General features: G+C 45.2%; 1 protein-coding gene across 6 annotated transcripts in view; it reads right to left on the minus strand.

Annotated features, from left to right (window-relative positions):
- Positions 1 to 5728: 5728 nt before the first annotated feature.
- LOC308580649 (uncharacterized protein) overlaps positions 5729 to 23746 on the minus strand; it is a 28918-nt gene continuing 10900 nt past the window's right edge. The window contains exons 1-3 of one of the 6 annotated variants that reach the window (XM_081182609.1): positions 16269 to 16321; positions 11788 to 11825; positions 5729 to 10215 (exon numbers count right to left, since the gene is read on the minus strand). In XM_081182609.1, the coding sequence (XP_081038735.1) occupies positions 8504 to 10201 (1698 nt within the window). In that variant the 5' untranslated portion in view covers positions 10202 to 10215; positions 11788 to 11825; positions 16269 to 16321 and the 3' untranslated portion in view covers positions 5729 to 8503. Of the gene's footprint in view, positions 10216 to 11730; positions 11756 to 11787; positions 11826 to 16268; positions 16339 to 23746 lie in introns of those variants that run through there. The other 5 variants (XM_081182608.1, XM_081182606.1, XM_081182610.1 and 2 more) reach the window with 5 other exon arrangements.

The following is a 23746-nucleotide window of genomic DNA, read 5'->3' on the forward strand; positions in this document are numbered from 1 at the left end:
CCCGGCAGCCTTTTTTCCTCCGCTCTAGGAATCTCAGCTCTGTCGCCGCTGCTCTTAACCGTTTCGGAGCCGAGCGGCAGAAGCCTCTGTGCTTCTCCGGGCAAAGAGCGAGGAGAGGCGCTGGTCTCGCCTCCGGAAAGCCCCGCTGGATCAGCTGCGCGGGCGCCCCAAAACGTTTCTTAAACTATTTATTATAAAATATATATATATTTTATTTTCGAATTTCAAAATAACAACATTTTTACTTTTGGTATACAGAATACATATCCAATACAAATTTGCAATATATGACTCCCCACCCCGGTTTCCATCCCCCCCCCCCGTTATTCTCCTTGCATATAATTATATTTCTCCCAATTAATTTCAACTCCCCCCCCAATTCTATTCTTAGTTCATAAATGTTACACCAAACCTGCTAATGTTTTGCCTCTTTTACAGTGTTATTTAAACGTGTCTATTGAGTTTTCCCATTCTTGATTGAATTTATTCTCATCTTGGTGCCTGATCTTCAGGGTTAGTTTAGCCATTTCGGCATAGTCAATCATCTTAGTCATCCATTCTTCTTTCGTTGGGACCTTTTCTTCTTTCCACATCTGGGATAGCAGCATCTGGCCGCTGTAGTCGCATAAATAAACAGTCTCTTGCTTCCTTGGCATATTTTCTCCTATTACACCTAATAAGAAAGGCCTCTGGTTTTTTAAACAAACGTAATTTTAAACATTTTTTTAAGTTCATTTTTTATAATTTCCCAGAAGCCCTTTACTTTTTTACATGTCCATGACATATGAAAAAAGAAAAAAAAAGGACTTTCCATATCCTTACATTTCCAGCATAAATTAGAGGTATCTTTATACATTTTAGCAAGCTTACTGGAGTGAAATAGCATGGGGACATCATCTTCATAGAATTTTATTTTCATGAACTGCATGCTGTGAATTTTAAAATCTTTCCCCATGATTCAAGTGGTATATGTCTTTTGCCCAGTGAGATTGAATATTCCAGGCTGTGAGGTCTTTCCCTGCTTTGATAAATGACGCATCAGATCACTTAGATATATGCTAGTACATACTGACTTACCACACACCTCTACACACCAGACCTTGACCACAGCTCCAGGAGGTTTTTTCAAATGCGGACATTGCACTGCTTGTAGATATGCATCACAAGTGGAATAAGTTTACCATGTGTTGCCACATGTGCAAATGCAATTCCACACACACACACCCCGCTCCAGGTTTCAGGCAGGGACGATTTCCCAGACCCTCCTGGAGATCGAACCCAGAACCTTCTGCACCCAAGAGACACTTTCGCCTTTTAAGAGACACCACACTCAGAATTCAGCAGCCACCATGGATCTCTGGGTGTTACCAGGATGAAACTGCCTCACCTGCTGCTGCTTCTCCTCTGCCTGACTCAGGAGGAAACCTTTGGCCAGAGCCACCGCCTGGGAACTGGTCTCCGCTCCCTGATCCTTCACCCAGTTCTCCATCTCCAGGGGGAGGACAGCCAGGAACTGCTCCAGGACTACCAGGTTCAGGATCTGAGCTTTGGTGTGTCGCTCTGGCTCCAGCCACTCCCTGCAAAGGCATTGGAGTCAGCTGCAAACCTCTCGGGGTCCCTTGGCCTCCTGGTAACGGGAATGCCTGAATCTCTGGCACTAGCAACTGAGCTGAGGGTGTCTCCATCCAGGAGGGTCTTCATAGCTTTTCCGAGGATCTCCCAAATGGGGCAGTTTGGAGATTTGGGCAGCAGCCTCCAATATGGATGAAGGATTGTCCCCTGCAGCCTCTTTTCCTATTCTTTCCAGGTTCTGCTTCAAGGCAAAGGCTGGCCAAGGGAGCGTGGACCACAAAGGGGCTGAGCCAGAGGTGGGGAAACCTCAGGTCCTGCTCTAAGCTGCTCTGGGCTGGAGCAGGATCCGGCCCCAGCCTCCCTGCCTGCTTCCTTCAATGCATCCTCTGAGATAGTGGGTGGGCATATCAGATGACACAGAGGTTTCTGCAAGTAGCTCAGCCGGCCTGCTTTTATAGGCAGCCAGCTGTCAACATTGTAACAACAACAACAACATCCCAGGGTTTCCTGCCTAAATTATCTGATGTGGACCTGAGTGAAAACTACATGCACAATACCCCTGGTGGCCAGGGTGAGAACTTCAATACATAACACATCCAACCACTGCAGCCTCTCCTGCAAAAGGACCATGCACAAGGCAGGAGGGGCGCTTGTCCTGGAGGACTAAGAGCTCCTCCAGTTTCCTGCCTCTCTAGGAATCCTGCACTTCACCTTTAACCCTTTGAAGACCAGGCAGCTGGGATGGAAAAAAATATCTCCCTTCTAGGAACTCTGATTTCTGCTTTGACAATGTTGGGACTTCTTAGACAGTGGTGAGAGGCAGTGTGGTGTAGTGGTTAAAGTGCTGGACTATGGCCTTGGGAGACTAGGGATCGAATTCCCCACCGGGTGGCCATGGGGCCAGTAATGCCTCTCAGACTAGCCTACCTCACAGGGTTGTTGGTGGGGATAAAAGGAACAGAGGAAGAACCATGTACTAAAGGGACCCCTGACCATTAGGTCCAGTCGCGGACGACTCTGAGGTTGCGGCACTCATCTCGCTTTACTAGCTGAGGGAGCCGGCGTTTGTCCACAGGCAGCTTCAGGGTCATGTGGCCAGCACGACTAAGCCACTTCTGGCAAACCAGAGCAGCTCATGGAAACGCTGTTTACCTTCCCACTGGAGGGGTACCTATTTATCTACTTGCACTCTGGCCTGCTTTTGAACTGCTAGGTTGGCAGGAGCTGGGACTGAGCAACAGGAGCTCAACCCGCCGCAGAGATTCGAACCGCTGACCTTCTGATCAGCAAGGCCTAGGCTCTGTGGTTTAGACCACAGCGCCACCCACATCCTAAAAACTGCATTTAAAACAGAATTCACTTTTTAGCATTGTCTCCTGGATGAGGTTGGATTTCCTTTTGGGGTCTGGGGTTCAGCAGCTCTCTGCCCAGGAATTCCCAGGAAGGGATTCTGCCTTGTCAAGGGAAATGCAAGCATTTTAGTGAACGACAGACATATGGGGGGAACCAGAGGACAGTTTCTAACAAGGCAACAATGGAAGGGGCATGAGTAGAGATGTAAAATTTCCGGAAATTTTGAAGCCATGGGGGGGGGGAATTTTGGAAAAATTGGGGGGGGGGAATTCAGTGTGGAGTAGTTTTACAAATTGCGTCAAACACAGTGTATCTAAAAGTATTAGGCTTGCAATAAAACAGGTAACCACCCCCTTTCTCTCAAAAGCATCAAAAAAAGCAAGAAACCACCAACATAAATAATAATCAAAATTGCCTCTTAGCACCAACAGCAAATAAAGTTAAGGTCCGCCTCAATATTTAAGCTCTATGGAAGGTCTACCCTTTGAGTAGTGCTTTAAAAGCAACAACAGAAGACACAACATATACATGCAGTTTATTCTATCTCACTTTCTCAACTACTGCTATCATTTTCCATTTCTTCTTCCTCTTTGTCATTTTCCCCATGGACTTCTAAAAAACGGCTTTGGGGGGGGTAACGGGGGACAGACTGTCCCCACCCCAATTTTTCCAGTTTTTTTCCTTCCCTTTTCTACTTGAGGACAGCTGGGGCAAAGCGTAAGGCAATTTTTTTGCATGCCAGGCCCAGAGGGAAGCAACATCCAGTTACTGAATAGTATGTTGCACTAAGGCTCAAACTCTGTTTGAAAGGAATAGGAGTGTCTCTGTGTGTTTTTAAATTGAATTTGTTATTATATATTATAAACCGCATGGTGGTAAGAGAGCTTCCAAACAGTTTACAAAAATATACAACAGAACATTAAAATGATTGATAAAACACAGTTAAAAGCAGGTATTTAAGGGTATTCAAAATATGATTATAGTCAGCAGTGGTTAAAAGGAAGTAAATTGCATGCCGCTTCTACGTGTTCAGATGCGCTGGCCCTAACGAAAATGTTTTGAGCAGTTGCCGGAAGGAGTACAGTGAGAGCACCTGCCTGTGTCTGTCGGCAGGGAGCTGCAAAGTGGGGGTTCTGGAAGACCTGGGGGTGGAAAAAGGGGGGAGGGCAGGTTTTTTCCTCTTTCCCCCAAAAATCATTTTTTCCAGGAAAAATTGAAAATAAAAATGTGGAATATTCAAACTATATCAAACAATCTTTTTCATTTTTCCCCAGGAAAAAAGGGCTTCAGAAAAAAAAACCTGCCCCACCCCGTTTTTCTAGTTTTTTTCCAGGCCTTCCCATCTCTAGGCATGAGCAACAGGCATCCATTGGAGAAGATGGGTTAAATTTGCTGGACTATTACCTGCACTATTGGGTATTTCTGAAACCAGTAGGAAAACACTCCAATCTCCCAGGACATTCTATACAAGATCTGAAAGTCGCTGTCTTATTACAAAAGAATTTCAGAAATAGACTGGAAAGAGAAGTTGCTGAATTGCAACTTACTACCAAACTTAAAACCATGGAGACCTGGTCTGAAGAGAGACATTGGATTCTTATCTCATTATACATGATAAAGCTATTTTAGCCATCTCACCCCTTGTTTTTGCCTGTAAGACCAATTGCAGGTTTACCACACCTATCAGCCAGTCACCCATTCCCACCACCCTTCTGAGTAATACCCCTCCCCACCCTCTCACTATATAGAAGGGTCTGGTGACTTCTGTTTCAGTGTATCGGAAGAAGTGTACAAATAATAAACTTAGTTGCTCTTCCGTGCAAAACTGATGTATCTAAAAATTGTATTTAAAACATAATTGGGTTTTTTAATGTGTGCTGGATGAGGTTGCATCTTCTTCATTTCCCAGATTATAAGATAAACAAATACCTGCACATAGCTGCACAGTGGATTTCACATTTCCAGATTGTGTGTGTGTGTGGGGGGGGGGTTACGGGAAATACTAGGGGAAGGGAGAGCTGGGGGGAGAACACACAGCCCAAATATATCCCACCAGGAACCGGCCACTGCCTGGATATTTCGGAGACATAAAACTGAAATCCCTCCTAGGCATATGAAGGTGAAGAAGCACACATCCTGAAACAGTGACCTATTAACACTCTAGACACAGGCTGGAAAATCAGTGCATCTTCTATACTGTTCTACTTTCTCTCTCGACCAAAGGTGTCATGGACTTTGAAGACACTCGATCTCAGGACGCAAGGGAGAAGCGTGCTAAGAGGACGGCATGCATGGCAAACCCTAACTGTCAGGGAACTGACATCGGAGCCAGAAGTGGAGGCAGGGCTCCCAAGCGATGCCAGAGAAGGGCCAAGCAGGGAGAGAGGGGACTCAGCAGCTGGGGTAGGAAATCAGCGTAACACCAGGGATAAAGGAGGGCGGATGGGGGAATCGGAGAGAGGGCTCCAAGACTCTTCGCTGGAGACCAGCGGGGAGAGCACAGGTCCCCCGCTACCCACACCCACCCTGCGCAGAAGACTTCCGCGCAGGGAAAGTAGGCGTAGACTTGGCGTCAAAGAACTTCTTTGCTGGAAGAAGTTCAGCCACGAAGTGAAGGGCTGTCCAGCCAGGAAAGGTTTAACCAGGCTACCTAGCCAGGAGTGGCGGCAACTTACGCACGAGAAACCCCATATAACCATTACACTAACCATGATCAACTCCCACCCGGAAAGCTATGTCCCCACTGTGGAAGGACGTGTGGGTCCAGAATTGGCCTCCACAGTCACTTACGGATTCATTGGGGTTTTTAAATAAAATTTTATTCATTTTTCTTTTTCATTCATTACATACATCTCAAAGTCTTAACCTTTACTATGTATTCCTTCCTCCCTCTCCTCCTAGGCTTCCCCAACTTCTGCTTCCGGTTTGTTACTCTTTTCACCCACCTTGCTACCTCCTAACAGAAAAAGTTATTAATAACATAACATCAAACCTAAATACATAAAAGTAAACACACCATATTTCTCTATCTTCTACACATTTTCTAATACTAATAGTGTGAATGTTTATTTAAATCCTGCCATCAAGCCTATCGACTTTCTTTGTTTCTATACATGGTTCCCATTGTTTTTCAAAGTCTCTGCTGTCCTTTTCTCTTAGTCTGTCTGTCATTTTTGCCAGTTCTACATCATCATCATCATCATTTTTAATTTGTATACCGCCTTTCTATCTTACAATACTCAAGGCGGTTTACAAGCTGAAGAAACAAAAAATGTACATCTTATAACAATCTAATGCAATACAAAAATGTGATAATAAAACGTAACTTTAAAATAGGCAACCTCCATCCAAAAAGTAACATTCAACAATTAGAATAGTATAAAATAATAATATCAACATATAAAAGTTAAACAGAAATCCACTTGACAGTTACAATAATATCTAAACTGTAATCAATAAGACAATGGCAAGCCACGGTACATAAGACAAGACAATACACATTGAGAAGCAGAGAGTGGGGCAAGGCAGGTGGAAGGAGGCCTTGCCTGATGGAGTCTCTCCCCTCACAGTTCTTCCTCCAGGCACAGCTTCCTCATGAGGAGACCCAGGGCCGGAGGGTGGGGCAAGGCAGGTGGAAGGAGGCCTTGCCTGATGGAGTCTCTCCCCTCATAGTTCTTCCTCCAGGCACAGCTTCCTCATGAGGAGACCCAGGACCAGGGGGTGGGGCAAGGCAGGTGGAAGGAGGCCTTGCCTGATGGAGCCTCTCCCCTCACAGTTCTTCCTCCAGGCACAGCTTCCTCATGAGGAGACCCAGGACCAGGGGGTGGGGCAAGGCAGGTGGAAGGAGGCCTTGCCTGATGGAGTCTCTCCCCTCATAGTTCTTCCTCCAGGCACAGCTTCCTCATGAGGAGACCCAGGGCCGGAGGGTGGGGCAAGGCAGGTGGAAGGAGGCCTTGCCTGATGGAGTCTCTCCCCTCATAGTTCATCAACTTCTCCTGCCATGGTTCTTTACTTGGTATTTCTCCAGTCTTCCAATTTTGTACAATCAACATTCTTGCTGCTGTAGTGGCATACATAAATAAAGTCCTCTTTTCTTTCCCTATGTCTTGGTCTAAAATACCTAGTAAGAAGGCTTCTGGTTTTTTTAGAAAAGTTATTTTCAACATTTTCTTCAATTCATTATTTATCATTTCCCAATAGGCTTTTACCTTTTTCCAATCCCACCACATATGATAAAACGTACCTTCTATTTCACATCTCCAACACTCTATTTTCATTTTTATACATTTGTTCCAGTTTAAGCGGTGATAGATACCATCTATACATCATTTTCATATAGGGCTCTCTCAATAGTACACAATCTGCAAATTTCAAATTTACTTTCCACAATTTTACCCAATCTTCAAATTGTATGTTATGGCCCATTATTTAATCATTACCAATTTTACTTCTTCGTCTTTGGTTTCCCACTCCAAAAGAATGTTATATGCCTTTTAAGAATAATTTTGTACTTTCTTCTATCACTTCCTCGTTGGAATTTGGAAACTGACTATGAGAAGCCTTTCTTATTGTCCTCTTTAAAGATATCCTTTAATTGTCTATGATGCAGCCGGCTTTGAATATGTTCTTTTATTTCGTCATATTCTTTCCATTGCCTCTATTCTGGCCACTGCCTGGATATTTCGGAGACATAAAACTGAAATCCCTGCTAGGCAGATGAAGGTGAAGAAACACACATCCTGGAACAGTGACCTATTAACACTCTAGACACAGGCTGGAAAATACTATATTGAAATATTCTATACTGTTCTAATGTCTCTCTCAACCAAAGGGGTCATGGACTTTGAAGACACTCGAACTCAGAACGCAAGGGACAAGGGTGCTAAGAGGAAGGCATGCGTGGCAAACCCCAACCATGATCAACTCCCGCCTGGAAAGCTATGTCCCCACTGTGGAAGGATGTGTGGGTCCAGAATTGGCCTCCACAGTCACTTACGGACTCACTGTTAAGACTGTGTTCATGGAAGACAATTTTACTCTGCTACGCCAAAGAAGAATAATTTCTCTTGACTGCGTATTGAGGCTTATTATACAATATATGTTATTCAACAGCATTTGTTCATTAGAGCTGTGATCTGAGGGGCTATACTCTCATTGCAAAGATACGTCATTTACATACGTCAACAGAATACCAGAGAATGCATTTGTGTCTATGAAAAATATCAGATCAATTCACACCAGATTAACAAATTTTGGGGATGGGAGAAATATTAAAGCACCGCTATATACAAGTGATGAATACATGGGAAATAACGCATGAGAAAGAAAATAGAACATAGCTATGTAAATCTAACTCTGATCCGGAGAATAATCTGCAACACAGCCACTAAAAGGAATAAAAATTCTAATGCAAGCAAATTCTAATTCTGAACACAATCATTGTTTTACTCTCTGTAGGAGTTATTTGATATGATTAAATATCTTCCCACTCCAACCTTTCTGTTTCCCTTGTACAGGTTCTTTTCAGTTTAGTAAGGGAGTCCTTGTCACATAAGTTCTTTCTATAGGCCAAACATTTCTAAGATTTCCTCCCTGTATGAGTTCTTTGATGCGACTTAAGGGAGCTACGTTGAATGAAGCTCCTTCCACACTCCGAACATGTATACGGTTTCTCTCCTGTATGAGTTCTTTCATGCGACTTAAGGGAGTGACTGTGACTGAAGCTCCTTCCACACTCCGAACATGTATACGGTTTCTCTCCTGTATGAGTTCTTTCATGCGACTTAAGGGAGCTACTGCACCTGAAGCTCCTTCCACACTCCGAACATGTATATGGTTTCTCTCTTGTATGAGTTCGTTGATGCAACGTAAGGGAGCTACTGCACCTAAAGCTCCTTCCACACTCCGAACATGTATACGGTTTCTCTCCTGTATGAGTTCTTTGATGCAATGTAAGTAAGCTACCACGACTGAAGCTCTTTCCACACTCCAAACATTTATACGCTTTCTCTCCTGTGTGTAATCTTTGATGCAAGGTAAGGCTGCCACTCTGGCTGAAGCTCTTTCCACACTCCAAACATGTATATCGTTTCTCCCCTGTATGAATTCTTTCATGCAAGGAAAGGGAGTCGGTGCGACTGAAGCTCTTGCCACATTCCCAGCATTTATAAGGTTTGTTGCCTCTATGAGTTTGTTGATGTCTAGTAAGCCCATTGCTGCGAGCGAAGCTCATTCCACACTCCAAGCACGTATGCTGTTTCTCCCCTGTATGAGTTCGTTGATGCGACTTAAGTGAGCTACCCTGACTGAAGCTCATTCCACACTCTGAACATGTATACGGTTTCTCCCCTGTATGAGTTCGTTGATGCGAGGTAAGGGTACCAGTGTGATTGAAGCTTTTTCCACACTCTGAACATGTATACGGTTTCTCCCCTGTATGAGATCTTTTATGCAATTTAAGGGTACTACGTACACTGAAGCTTTTTCCACACTCTGAACATTTATAAGGTTTCTCCCCTGTATGAGATCTTTGATGCAAGATAAGGACAGTACTCTGACTGAAGCCCTTCCCACACTCCAAACATTTATAAGGTTTCTCCCCTGTATGAGTTCGTTGATGGGACTTAAGGTGGCTACTGTTAGTGAAGCTCTTTCCACACTCCAAACATGTATACGGTTTCTCCCCTGTATGATATCTTTGGTGCCTGGTAAGGCAACGATTGTCACGGAAGCTCTTTCCACACTCTGAACATGTATACGGTTTCTCCCCTGTATGAGATCTTTGATGTGAGGTAAGGGAACTATTCTGACTGAAGCTCCTTCCACACTCCGAACATGTATATGGTTTCTCCCCTGTATGAGATCTTTGATGTGAGGTAAGGGTACTATTCTGACTGAAGCTCTTTCCACACTCCAAACATGTATACGGTTTCTCCCCTGTATGAGATCTTTGGTGCCTGGTAAGGGCATCATTGCAACTGAAACTCTTTCCACACTCTAAACATATATACGGTTTCTCTCCTGTATGAGTTCTTTGATGCAAGATAAAGACACTACTGTTACTGAAGCTCTTTCCACACTCCAAACATTTATAAGGTTTCTCCTCTCTGGGAATTTGATTTTCACCACCCTGAGACATACAAGAGTCACCCTCCGGCTTCTGCTTTCGTCTCCCCTCTTGCCTTCTGCCTCCATCTTGAACCCTCAGCTTCCTTTGCTCCCCCTCCTCTTTGGATCCTTTCGGTGACACTTCTGATTGTTCCCCTTCTGCCAGCATCCCTTCAACATCTCCTGATGGAATAAAAAGATAAACTGATGAAATGCTAAAGGAGCGTCTTCACCCCAATCATTCAGTCAGGACACAGAGATCCAGGTCCCAGGGCCTTGTGGCAGTTCCCTCCCTGTGAGAAGGGAAGTTATAGGGAACAAGGCATAGGGCCTTCTTGGCAGTGGTGCCCACCCTGCGGAATGCCCTCCGGTCAGTTGTCAAAAAAATAACTATGCAAATTTTAGAAGACAACTGGAGGCAGCATTGTGTAGGGAAGTTATTAATGTTTTATGTTTTATTGTGCTTTTATATTTGTTGGAAGCCAGCTAGAGTGGCTGGGGCAACCCAGTCCAATCCGTGGGGTACAAATAATGAAAGTATTAATGTTAGTATTATTATTTATTGAGTTTATATACCACCCTATACCCGGAGGTCTCAGCATGGTTCACAGAAAGGTCACATCATATATAATCAGAATAAAAATACCAACCCAATAACCCCCCCCCCCAAAATAGAGCCACGTTTGAAAAAGACTACAGGATGTCAAAGATATCTAGCAAAAGCCTGGTTAAAATGGAACATGTTTGCATGGCACCTAAAGGTGTAAACCCCTTCATGGATCACTGCTTTGTCGTGGCGAAGGGGCTTGAATAACTCAGAGAAGCTATGACCTATGCCGTGCAGGGCCACCTAAGACAGACAGGTCAGCCGAGAGTTCAGACTAAATGTGATCCACCTGGAGAAGAAACTGGCAACCCACTCCAGTATTTTGCCATGAAAGCTCCATGGACATAAAACAGGAGAAGCTTTGAGAAGAAAGCAACTGTTTCCAAGGCATGCTCTGATTCATGGGGTCACGGAGAGTCGGAAACGACTAAGACGACTAAACAACAACAAAGGTTTATAAGAAAGGCGCCAGGCGAACTTCCCTGGGGAGAGCATTCCACAGACAGGGAGCCCCTGCAGAGAAGGCCCTGTTCACGTGTTGCCACCCTCCGGACCACTTGAGGAGGAGGCCCACGAAGGAGGGCCTCATAAGGGGATCTCAGGGTCCAAATAGGTTCATATGGAAAAAAACAGTCCTTGAAGTATTCCTGGTCCTGAGCCATTTAAGGCTTTACAAGTCAAAACCAGCAATTTGAATTGGACCCAGAAACTAATTGGTAGCCAGTGCAGTCAGACCAGGATGGGTGTAATATGCTCAAACCACCAGTGAGCAAGCTGGCTGCTGAATTCTGCACTAGCTGAGGTTTCCAAACTGTCTTCAGAGGCAGCCCTACGTACAACGCATATCTATATCTAACCTTGAAGTTCCCGGAGGATAGACAACGGTAGATAGGCTATCCCTGTCCAGAAAGGGGTGTAGCTGGGCCACCAGCCTAAGCTGACGTGATGGAAGGCACTCTTGGCCACTTGAGCCTCGAGCGACAGCAAAGGATCCAGGAGAATCCCCAAGCGATGAACCTGCTCCTCCAGAGAAAGTGTAACCCCATCAAGAGCAGGTGACCTCCTAGCCATCTGCTCTAGGAACCACCCACTAACTGAGCCTTATCTGGAGTGAGCTTCAATTTGTTGGCTCTCATCCAGTCCATTACCCAGGCAAGACACTGGTCCAGCACTTCCACTGCCTCATCTACAGATAGAAAGGAGAAATAGAGCTGAATGTCATCAGCATACTGCTGGCAACGTACTCCAAACCTCTGGATAACCCCTCCCAGCGATTTCATGTAGATGTTAAACAACAAGGGGGATTGGATTGGGCCCTGTGGAACCCCACATCGAAGCTTCCATGGGGCTGAAATGCATTCCCCAAGTAACACCCTCTGGGAACGACCATCCAAGTAGGACTGGAACCACCGCAAAGCAGTGCCACCCACCCCCAGTTCAGAGTCGCTCCAGAAGGATACCATGGTGGATGGTATCAAAAGCCGCTGAGAGGTGGAGAACAATGAACAGGGGCACATTTCCCTTGTCTCTCTCTCGACAGAGGTCATCATAGAGGCCCACCAAAGCAGTTTCTGTGCCAAAACCAGGCCTAAATCCTGATTGAAATGGATCCAGAAAATCAGTTTCTTCCAAAAGCACCTGGATCTGGTCTGCGACCACTCGCTCCAGAACCTTGCCCAGAAAAGGGAGATCAACAACTGGCCGGTAGTTAGGCTTTCTGAATTCAGAGAAGGTTTCTTAAGGAGTGGTTTTACCTCTGCCTCCTTCAAACATGCAGGGACCACCCCCTCTTGTAAAGAGGCACTGATCATCTCCCTGGCCCAGCCTGCTGTTCCCTCCCTGCTGGTTTTTATCAGCCAAGAGCGGCAAGGGTCTAGAGTGCACACGGTCACCCTGACTGAGCCAAGTACCTTGTCCTTATCCTCGAGCCTGACCAACTGAAAAAACTCATCCAACACAACAGGACTAGACTGTGCTCTGGACAACCCATGAGACTCATCTGCTGTCTTGGTGGATGGAAGCAATTTTATCTTCTTTTTCCTCGATAAAGTTTATTATAGAAAGTATATATACAATCAATATAACATTCATAAAATAAAAGAGTCCAACATAAAGATATATATAAAATATATATAAAAAACACCGGGACTTCCCTCCGCCTCAGCTCGACATCTTTCAATATTCTATACTCTTATTTACATTGTGTTTTTGATAGTATTCAACATTCACCTATTATTAATTTGTCATAATCTGATTCAACTTTACATCCTTAGTCCATACATATCAACAGGTTTTCTTTAGAACAGTGTTTTTTCATTTGGTCCTCATTCCTTCCTTAAATTCTGATTTGACTGGTGTCTTATGGCTGCTGTTAGTTTGGCCAATTCTATAAAGTCACATAATTTACTTATCCAGTCTTCTTTTGTGGGAATAATGCCCCCTTTCCAATTTTTAGCAAGTAATAATCTGGCTGCAGCTGTGGCATATAAGAATAACCTTTTGATATCCTGTGGGGTGTCCTTTCCTATAATGCCCATTAGGCATGCCTCTGGCTTTTTTTCTATAGGAGCTTTCAGCATCTTTCTTAGCTCTTCATGGATACACCCCCAAAATTTATTAATTTTCTCACAGCTCCACCATACATGTATCATTGTTTCCTCTGCATTACTGCATTTCCAACATCGGTTGGATTTGAGTTTACATATCTTGGCTAGTTTGGAAGGTGTCACATACCACCTGTATAACATTTCCATTCAGTTTTCCTTGATAGTATAACAGGCAGTAAATCTGATATCTAACCTCCAGAGTCTCTCCCACTGTTCCATCTGTATTGTGGGGCCCATGTCCTGGGCCCATTTAACCATTACATCCTTTACTTCCTCATCTTTCAGATACCATTCCAATAACAGTTTTAGATAATTTTTTTTTTGTCATTTCGTAATAATGCTTTTTGTAGTTTGGATTCATCTTTCCCAAAGCCAATTTTTTGGTGATATGGAAGCCAATCGGTGACGTAGTGCCTTCTCTCTCCAAATGTTTTCAATCTCAGATGTCCTTGTCTTTTTTTAATAATTGACTGTAGGTTGCCCAATTTCCCTCCATATTTATTTTTTTGACTGCAAAGGTCTCTACTGGGGACAGCCACCATGGTGTTTGGGGTTCTAATAATGGTTGGTATTTTGTCCACACTTTATAAAGAGCATTTCTGACTATATGATTAGTGAACCCTCTGTGGACTTTGACTTTATGCCATCCATACCTGTTGTTGCAACTCTCCAAATCAAGTATATGTTTTCTCTAATAAGATCCAATCCTTAATCCAACATAGGCACAAGGCTTTGAAATATGTTCTTAAATCAGGGAGTGCGAAACCCGCCCCTTTCTTTTTTTGTCAGTCAGTAATTTGTATTTTATGTGTGGTTTCTTATCCTGCCATATGAACCTGGTCAGATCTCTCCTGCAGTCGACATAGCATTGTGGCAAGCAATTTTAACAACAACATGCTTTGCAAAGAAGACAAAGCGAGCTACCATTGGTTCTACCAGCTCCTTTGGGCCAGCCTGTAAAAGGCCCCGTACAACCCGGAAAAGTTCTGCCAGACGACATAATGAGGAGGCAATGGAGGCAAAAAACTATGCTTTCTTTGCTGCCTTCACTGCCACTAGGTAGGCTTGATAATGAGCCCTTACCAGTGTTTGGTTGCATTAATTAGGATCTTTCATCCAGTTGTGTTCAGTCTCCCAGCTTGGAGTGTATTAGGGGGCCAATTGGGCTCCACAAAGTGGGAGAGGACGCTCAGGGAAATTCGTATTACTAGTAGTATTATCATTATTAGCCTGTCGGTATAAGGCCGCAGCAACACATGGACTTTTAATGTGGACTTGAAGTTGCTTGATTCTCCTTTTTATAAAAACCTCTTCTGCCCAGAACTGCTCTTGCAGAAACTGCTGTTTAACTGAAACACAAATAATTCAAAATGTGTGTGTTGGGGGATGTTATTGGGTTGTTTTTGTTTCTGTTTTGATTATGTACTTTATATTGTAATTTTATCCTGTGAACTGTCCTGAGGCCTGTGGGTATAGGGAGGTATATAAATGTAACAAATTATAGTAAAATCAGGCCGGATAAAAATTATTACAAGTTCCAGGGGAAGCCTCTGCAGAAGGCTTTCCAATGCTTAAGGGTTTGCCTTGACCCCAAGCCCTATGGGGAGCCCAAGGAAGGTCCCCCACCTGCCCAAGTTGGCCTGCTGGGAGGAGAAAGATCTTTTCCATTAGGAAAAGATGTCCTACCCCCATAAAAAGGGGGGGGAAGGCCCAAAAATGAATAATTTTAGTGGAATTATATACAGAATGCATTAACTATGGGAAATGTTAATAATAATAATAATAATAATAATAATAATAATAATAATAATAAATACCCCGCCCGTCTGGCTGCTGAGTTTCCCCAGCCACTCTGGGGGCCTCCCAATCGAGTGTTAAAAACAATACAGCATTTAAATATTTAAAACTTTCCTAAACAGGGCTGGCTTCAGATGTCTTTTAAAAATAGGGTAGCTGCTTATTTCCTTGACATCTGATGGGAGGGTGTTTCACAGAGAGGGCACCACTACAAAGAAAGCCCTCTGCCTGGTTCCCTGTAACATCACTTCTCGCAGATGGTGCTGGATCTCAGTGTCCAGGCTTAACGATGGGGGTGGAGATGCTCCTTCAGGTCTACTGAGCTGAGGTCGTTGAGGGCTTTAAAGGTCAGCATCAACACTTTGAGTTGTGCTTGGAAACGTACTGAGACCCAAAGCAGATCTCTCAGGACCCGTATTATATGGTACTGTGACTGGCCATTCCCAGTCACCAGTCTAGCTGCCACATTCTGGATCAGTTGCAGTTTTCGGGTCACCTTCAAAGGTAGCCCCACGTAGAGAGCATTGCAGTAATCCAAGCAGGAGATAACTAGAGCATGCACCACTCTGGTGAGACAGTCTGTGGGCAGGTAAGGTCTCAGCCTGCGTCCCAGATGGAGCTGGTAAACAGCTGCCCTGGACACAGAATTGACCTGCACCTCCATGGACAGCTGTGAGTCCAAAATGACTCCCAGGCTGCGCACCTGGTCCTTCAGGGACACAGTTACCCCATTCAGGACCAGGGAGTCCCCCACGCCAACCTGCCCCCCCAAAACAGTACTTGTGTCTTGTCAGGATTCAACCTCAATCTGTTAGCCGCCATCCATCCTTCCCCGCCTTCACTGGTTCCCATTTGAAAGAGAGGCAGAGCTGGGTCTCATCCGCATATTGGTGGACACCCAGTCCAACCCCCCTGATGATCTCTCCCAGCGGCTGCGTGTAGATGTTAAAAAGCGGGGGTATTATGGGAAACATATGGGAAATACCATTTGCAAAAGCGTGTGCATTAGGCGAGATCTGCACCGAAATGCTGACCAACTTTCAAGAGCTCTATTTAAAAATAATAAGATGTGAAAATCTGGACAAATTGATGACTAGAAAAAGGAGACAGAGGAAAAGAACTTACATTGAAATGGTTTGCCTAATGGGGTTTTTTCACCCCTCCCCACACTCCCTCCAGCTGCACCCCCCCCGTCTCTCCCCCTTTATATAATACATACGACCCACCTCCAGCGCCTCTGCGAGGAAGGAAAGCCGCCGCCATGACAGGGATCTCTCCCCCCACCCCCCCCCAGGAGCGGGACAGGAAGCGGAAGTTCCTATTCTCCCGTCAGCCTTTTTAACCTCCGCTCTAGGAATCTCAGCTCTGTCGCCGCTGCTCTTAACCGTTTCGGAGCCAAGCGGCAGGAGCCTCTGGGCTTCTCCGGGCAAAGAGCGAGGAGAGACGCTGGTCTCGCCTCCGAAAAGCCCCGCTGGATCAGCTGCGCGGGAGCCCCAAAAAGTTTTCTAAACTATTTTTTATTAAGAAAAAAATATTTTCAATTTTCAAAATAACAACAGTTCCCCTTTTGGTATATGGATATTCAAACCAAATTTGCAATAAATGGTTTTTCCTCGCCCCCCTCCTGTTTCCATTCCCCCCTTTATTCTCCTTGCATATAATTATATTTATCCAATTAATTTCAACTTCTTTCCCCCCTCCTAATTCTATTCTTAGTTCATCAATGTTACATGAAACCTGCCAATGTTTTGACATTTTTGCAGTGTTCTCTAAAATAATCTATAAAGTTTCCCCATTCTTGATTGAATTTTTTCTCATCTTGCTGCCTGATCTTCACGGTTACTTTACCCATTTCGGCATAATCAGTCATCTTAGTTATCCATTCTTCTTTCTTTGGGACCTTTTCTTCCTTCCACATCTGGGCTAGTAGCCTCTGGCCGCTGCAGTCACATAAATAAACAGTCTCTTTTGCTTCCTTAGCAATTCTTCTATTACACCTAGTAAAAAAAAAGCCTCTGGTTGTTGTTTTTTACAAGTGTAATTTTAAACATTTTTTAAGTTCATTGTACAGTGGTGCCTCGCAAGACAAAATTAATTCGTTCCGCGAGTTTTTTCGTCTTGCGGTTTTTTTCGTCTTGCGAAGCACGGTGTCGGAAAAGTTTTGGAAAAGCTTCAAAAATCACCAAAGTCTTCAAAAACCTCAAAAAAGGCTACCACACCGCGTGCTAAAGTCGTCGCAACTGTATTAACGGTTTTAAGAAAAAGGAAACAAACTTGCGAAGCAAGCCCATAGGGAAAATCGTCTTGCGAAGCAACTCAAAAAACCAAAAACCCTTTCGTTTTGCGAGTTTTCCATCTTGCGAGGCATTCGTCTTGCGAGGTACCACTGTATATAATTTCCCAGACCCCTTTACTTTCTTAAATGTCCACCACGTATGAAAAAAATGTACCTACTTTATCCTTACATTTCCAGCATAAATTAGAGGTCTCTTTATACATTTTAGCAAGCTTTACTGGAGTGAAATACCATCGGTACATCATCTTCATAGAATTTTCTTTTAATGAACTGCATGCTGTGAATTTTAAAATCTTTCCCCATGATTCAAGTGGTATATGTCTTTTGCCCAGTGAGATTGAATATTCCAGGCTGTGAGGTTTTTCCCTGCTTTGATAAATGACGCATCAGATCACTTAGAGATATGCTAGTACATACTGACGTACCACACACCTCTACACACCAGACCTTGACCACAGCTCCACAAGGTTTATTCAAACGTGGACATTGCACTGCTTGTAGGTATGCATCACAAGTGGAAGAATTTTCTAATAGTAGAGGCTTTAAGTTTGCCATACAATCTTGGCCACATGTACAAATGCAATTCCTCGCCCCGCCCTCAAATTAAAAAAAATTGTATAAATGGTTTCTAGAAAAGAAGAACATTTCTAAGTGATATATGCCATTGGATCCTTTAACGGTGTTTTGTGGTAATGTACCATTGCGTTCAAAACAGTAAGTAGCAACATTTTATACAGTCAAACCTCGGTTGTCGAACGTAATCCGTCCCGTAATCCCGTTCGGCTTCCAAAATGTTTGACAACCGAGACACGGTTTCTGATTGGCTGCAAGAGCCTCGTGCCCTCAAGCCAAAGGCGCGTTGGATGTTCAGCTTCCGAAAAACGTTCAAAAACTGGAAATTTTACTTCCAGGTTTTCGGCTTTCGGGAGCAGAAACATTCCAAAACGGAGGTGTTCAGTAGCCGAGGTTGACTGTATTTGCATACTATTTTTATATTATTTTAAACATTAAGAAGAGCTGCTTGATCAGGTCAGTGGACCTTCCAGGGCATCATCCTGTTCTCACAGTGGCCAACCAGAGGGCAGGATCCGAGCAGAAGAGCCCTCTCCTCTCCTGCAACTGGTATTCAAAAGTATTGCTGCCTCTGAGGACTGTAAGAAAATATTGTGAATAGAATCATAGAGTGGAAGGGCCCTGCGGGTCATCTAGTCCAACCCGCTGCAGTGCAGGAATCCATGATGATGTTGGCATCTGTCTGTCTTGGGAGACCATGGAGGAGTGTGCCTTTGGGGGTGAGGTCAAGATGTTGGGAGAGTTGCAGCGCCTTCTCTGGCTGTAGAGACCAATATGGGGGACATGTTTATTCTATGACCTATGGATCACTTTCGCTCAAATATGGGGAAGGGGGAAGCAACTCAGCAGGGGGGAAGAGAGAGAACATCCCTGGAGGGGGTGGGCACAGTGTAGGGAAATAATGCATAGACAGGAAAAAACAGAAAAATGTGAAGGGCTGCTGAAACCTTTGGCCAGGGCCACCGCGTGGGAACTGGTCTCTGCTCCCTGATCATTCACCCAGTTCTCCATCTCCGGGGGGAAGACAGCCAGGGATTGCTCCAGGACCACCAGATCCAGGATCTGAGCCTCGGTGTGTCGCTCTGGCTCCAGCCACTCCCTGCAAAGGCGGTGGAGTCGGCTGCAAACCTCTCGGGGTCCCTTGGCCTCCTGGTAGCAGGAATGCCTGAATCTCTGGCGCTGAGCATGTGAGCTGAGGGCGTCCTCATCCAGGAGGGTCAAAATAGCTCTTCCGAGGATCTCCCAAGGGGGCAGTTTGGAGATTTGGGCAGCAGCCTCCAATATGGATGAAGGATTGTCCCCTGCAGCCTCTTTTCCTATTCTTTCCAGGTTCTGCTTCAAGGCAAAGGCTGGCCAAGGGAGCGTGGACCACAAAGGGGCCTCAGCCAGAGGTGGGGGGACCTCAGGTCCTGCTCCAAGCTGCTCTGGGTTGCAGTAGGATCCGGCCCCAGCCTCCTTTCCTGCTTCCTTCCATGCATCCAACCTCTGCAGCCTCTCTTCTGCAAAAAGACCATGCACAAGGCAGGAGGGAGGAGGGGCGCTTGCCCTGGAGGACCAAGCTCCTCCTCCAGTTTCCTGCCTCTCTAGGAATCCTACACTTGATCTTTAACCCTTTGAAGACCAAGACAGCTGAGGTGGAAGAAAATCTCTCCCTTTGGGGAACTCTACTTTCACAAGGTTGGGACATCTTGGGCAGTGGTGAGAGGCAGTGTGATGTAGTGGTTAGAGTGCTGGACTACAGTCTTGGGAGACCAGGGATCGAATTCCCCACCGGGTGGCCATGGGTCCAGTCCAGGCCTATCAGCCTAGCCTAACTCATAGGGTTGTTGTAGGAGATTAAAGGAGAAGAGGAAGAACCATGTATTAAAGGGACCCCTGACCATTAGGTCCAGTCACGGATGACTCTGGGGTTGCGTCGCTCTTCTTGATTTACTAGCCGAGGGATCCGGCACTTTGTCCGCAGACAGCTTCAGGGTCATGTGTCCAGCATGACTAGACCGCTTCTGGCAAACCAGAGCAGCGCATGGAAACGCTGTTTACCTTCCCACTGGAGGGGTACCTATTTATCTACTTGCACTGGTGTGCTTTCGAACTGATAGGTTGGCAGGAGCTGGGACTGAGCAACAGGAGCTCACCCCGTCATGGAGATTCGAACCGCCGACCTTCTGATCAGCAAGACCTAGGCTCTGTGGTTTAGACCACAGCGCCACCCGCATCCTAAAAACTGCATTTAAAACAGAATTCAGTTTTTAGCATTGCATGCTGGATGAGGTTGGATTTCCTTTTGGGGTCTGGGGTTCAGCAGCTCTCTGCCCAGGAATTCCCAGGAAGGGATTCTGCCTTGTCAACGGAAGTGCAAGCATTTTAATGAACGACAGGGGAACTGAAGGAGGCAGTGGTGCGTCCGCTTATAAAGAAAACATCATTAGATCCTTTAGATCTATCCAATTACCGCCCGGTTTCGAATCTTCCATTCCTGGGTAAGGTGATTGAGAGAGCGGGTGCTGAACAGCTTGGTAGGTTTCTGGATGAAACATCTGCTCTCAATCCATTCCAGTCCGGCTTCCGCGCTGGTCATGGGACCGAAACGGCTCTGGTCGCCCTAACAGATGATCTCCGCAGGCAGCTGGATCGAGGCGGGTCGGGGCTGCTGATTCTTCTAGACCTGTCAGCAGCCTTCGACATGGTCGATCATGAACTTCTGGACCACCGCCTTGCCGACATGGGGATCCAGGGCACAGTCCTTCAATGGCTGCGCTCGTTTCTCTCCAGTCGGGGACAGAGGGTGGTGTTTGGGGGGGAATTGTCATCGCGCCACTCCTTGGTGTGTGGAGTGCCTCAGGGTGCGATTCTCTCCCCGATGCTTTTTAACATCTTTATGCGCCCCCTCGCCCAGCTTGTCCGGAGTTTTGGGCTGGGTTGCCATCAGTATGCCGATGACACCCAACTCTATCTGTTGATGGATGGCCATCCTGACTCGGCCCCAGATACACTGACCAGATGTCTGGAAGCTGTGGCTGGATGGTTACGTGGGAGCCGGTTGAAGTTAAATCCTTCGAAGACAGAGGTCCTGTGGCTGGGACGGAGCGATATGGGATTGGGGGGGCAACTCCCATCTCTTGCGGGGGTGCAATTAGTGCCAGCATCGTCCGTTAAGAGTTTGGGTGTAATCTTCGATACCTCCCTCTCTATGGAGGCGCAGATTACAGCTATAACAAAGGCGGCATTTTTTCATCTCCGCCAAGCTAAGCAGTTGGCTCCTTATCTCTCTCACCCTGACCTAGCCACTGTGATCCATGCGACGGTCACCTCCAGACTGGATTATTGTAACTCGCTCTACGTGGGGCTGCCCTTGAGACTGACCCAGAAACTCCAGCGGGTGCAGAATGCCACGGCGAGACTCCTTATGGGGTCTTCGCTGCGAGATCATATCCATCCGGTACTATACCAGCTGCACTGGCTCCCGGTGGAGTACAGGATCAGGTTTAAGGTGCTGGTTTTAACCTTTAAAGCCCTATACGGCCTAGGACCCTCGTACCTACGGGACCGCCTCTCCTGGTATGTCCCACAGAGAAATTTACGGTCTGCAAATAAAAACACCCTAAAGATCCCAGGCCACAGAGAGGTTAGGTTGGCCTCAACTAGAGCCAGGCCTTTCTCGGCCGTGGCTCCAATCTGGTGGAACGCTCTGTCACAAGAGACTAGGGCCCTGTAGGACCTGACATCCTTCCGCAGGGCCTGCAAGACAGAGCTGTTCCACCAGGCCTTTTGTCAGGGCGCAGCCTGACCCCCTCCTCTGGCAATCTGCACAAAATTTTGCTTGATGGTTGCCATTAATTTGATTTAATTAATTTTATAATAAATGTTTTAGAATGTTGGACTATTTTGATTGTTGTTAGCCGCCCTGAGCCCAGCTTCGGCTGGGGAGGGCGGGATATAAATAAAATTTATTATTTATTATTATATTATATGGTGGGAACCAGAGGACAGTTTCTAAGAAGGCGATAGAGTTGAGATGTAAAATTTCCGGAAATTTTGAAGCCATGGGGGGGGGGGACAGGACGTTTCCCTCCGTTATTTTGGGGGGAAAGGAAATTTTGGAAAAATGAGGGGGGGGTTCAGTGTGGAGTAGTTTTACAAATTGCGTGAAACACAGTGTACCTAAAAGTATTAGGCTTGCAATAAAACAGGTAACCACCCCCATTTCTCTCAAAAGTAAAAAGCAAGAAACCACCAACATAAATAATAATCAAAATTGCCCCTTAGCACCAACAGCAAATAAAGTTAAGGTCCACCTCAATATTTAAGCTCCATGGAAGGTCTAGCCTTTGAGTAGTGCTTTAAAAGCAATAGAAGACACAACATATACATGCAGTTTATTCTATCTCACTTTCTCAACTACTGCTATCATTTTCCATTTCTTCTTCCTCTTCCTCTTTGTCATTTTCCCCATGGACTTCTAAAAAACGGCTTTGGGAGGAAACGGGGGGGGGACTGTCCCCCCCCCATCTTCCCGTTTTTTCCCCCAGGCCTTCCCTTCTCTCCTTGAGGACAGCTGGGGCAAAGCGTAAGGCAGTTTTTTTGCATGCCAGGCCCAGAAGGAAGCAACATCCAGTTACTGAAAAGTAATTGCACTAAGGCTCAAACTCAGTTTGAAAGGAAAGGAAGCGTGTGTGTTTTTTAAATTGAATTTGTTATTATATATTATAAACTGTATGGTGGTAAGAGAGCTTCTAAACAGTTTACAAAAAGATACAACAGAACATTAAAATGATTGATAAAACACAGTTAAAAGCAGGTATTTAAGGGTATTCAAAATATGATTAAAGTCAGCAGTGGTTAAAAGGAAGTAAATCGCATGCAGCTTCTACGTGTTCAGATGCGCTGGCCTAACGAAAATGTTTTGAGCAGTTGCCGGAAGGAGTACAGTGAGAGCACCTGCCTGTGTCTGTCAGCAGGGAGCTCCAAAGTGGGGGTTCTGGAAGACCGGGGGGGGGGGAATGGGAAAAGGGGGGAGAACACGTTTTCTCCTCTTTTCCCCCAAAGTCATTTTTGTTCAGGAAAAATTGAAAATAAAAATGTGGAATATTCAAACTATATCAAACAATTCTTTTTTCATTTTTTTCCAGGAAAAAAGGGCTTCAGAAAAAAACCTGTCCCCCCCCCCCATTTTTCTAGTTTTTTTCCAGGCCTTCCCATCTCTAGGCATGAGCAACAGGCATCCATTGGAGAAGATGGGTTAAGTTTGCTGGACTATTACCTGCACTATCAGGTATTTCTGAAACCAGTAGGAGAACACTCCAATCTCCCAGGACATTCTATACAAGATCTGAAAGTCGCTGTCTTATTACAAAAGAATTTCAGAAATAGACTGGAAAGAGAAGTTGCTGAATTGCAACTTACTACCAAACTTAAAATCATGGAGAGACCTGGTCTGAAGGGAGACATTGGATTCTTATCTCATTATACACAATAAAGCTATTTTAGCCATCTCACCCCTTGTTTTTGCCTGTAAGACCAATTGCAGGTTTACCACACCTATCAGCCAGTCACCCATTCCCACCACCTTTCTGAGTAATACCCCTCCCCACCCTGTCACTATATAGAAGGGTCTGGTGACTTCTGTTTCAGTGTATCGGAAGAAGTGTACAAATAATAAACTTAGTTGGTCTCTAAGGTGCTACTGGAAGGAATCTTATCTTATCTAATCTATTTATTTATTTATTTTGTTTCGACTAAGACAGACCAAGATGGCTACCTACCTGTAACTTGGTATTTCATCAGCAGAGTTCCGTTCTGAAACATTGCCTTTCACTAGAGTATGCAAGAAGGAAA

This window comes from Podarcis bocagei, assembly GCF_964188305.1.
Source record: "Podarcis bocagei genome assembly, chromosome: 2".
NCBI lineage: Eukaryota > Metazoa > Chordata > Lepidosauria > Squamata > Lacertidae > Podarcis > Podarcis bocagei.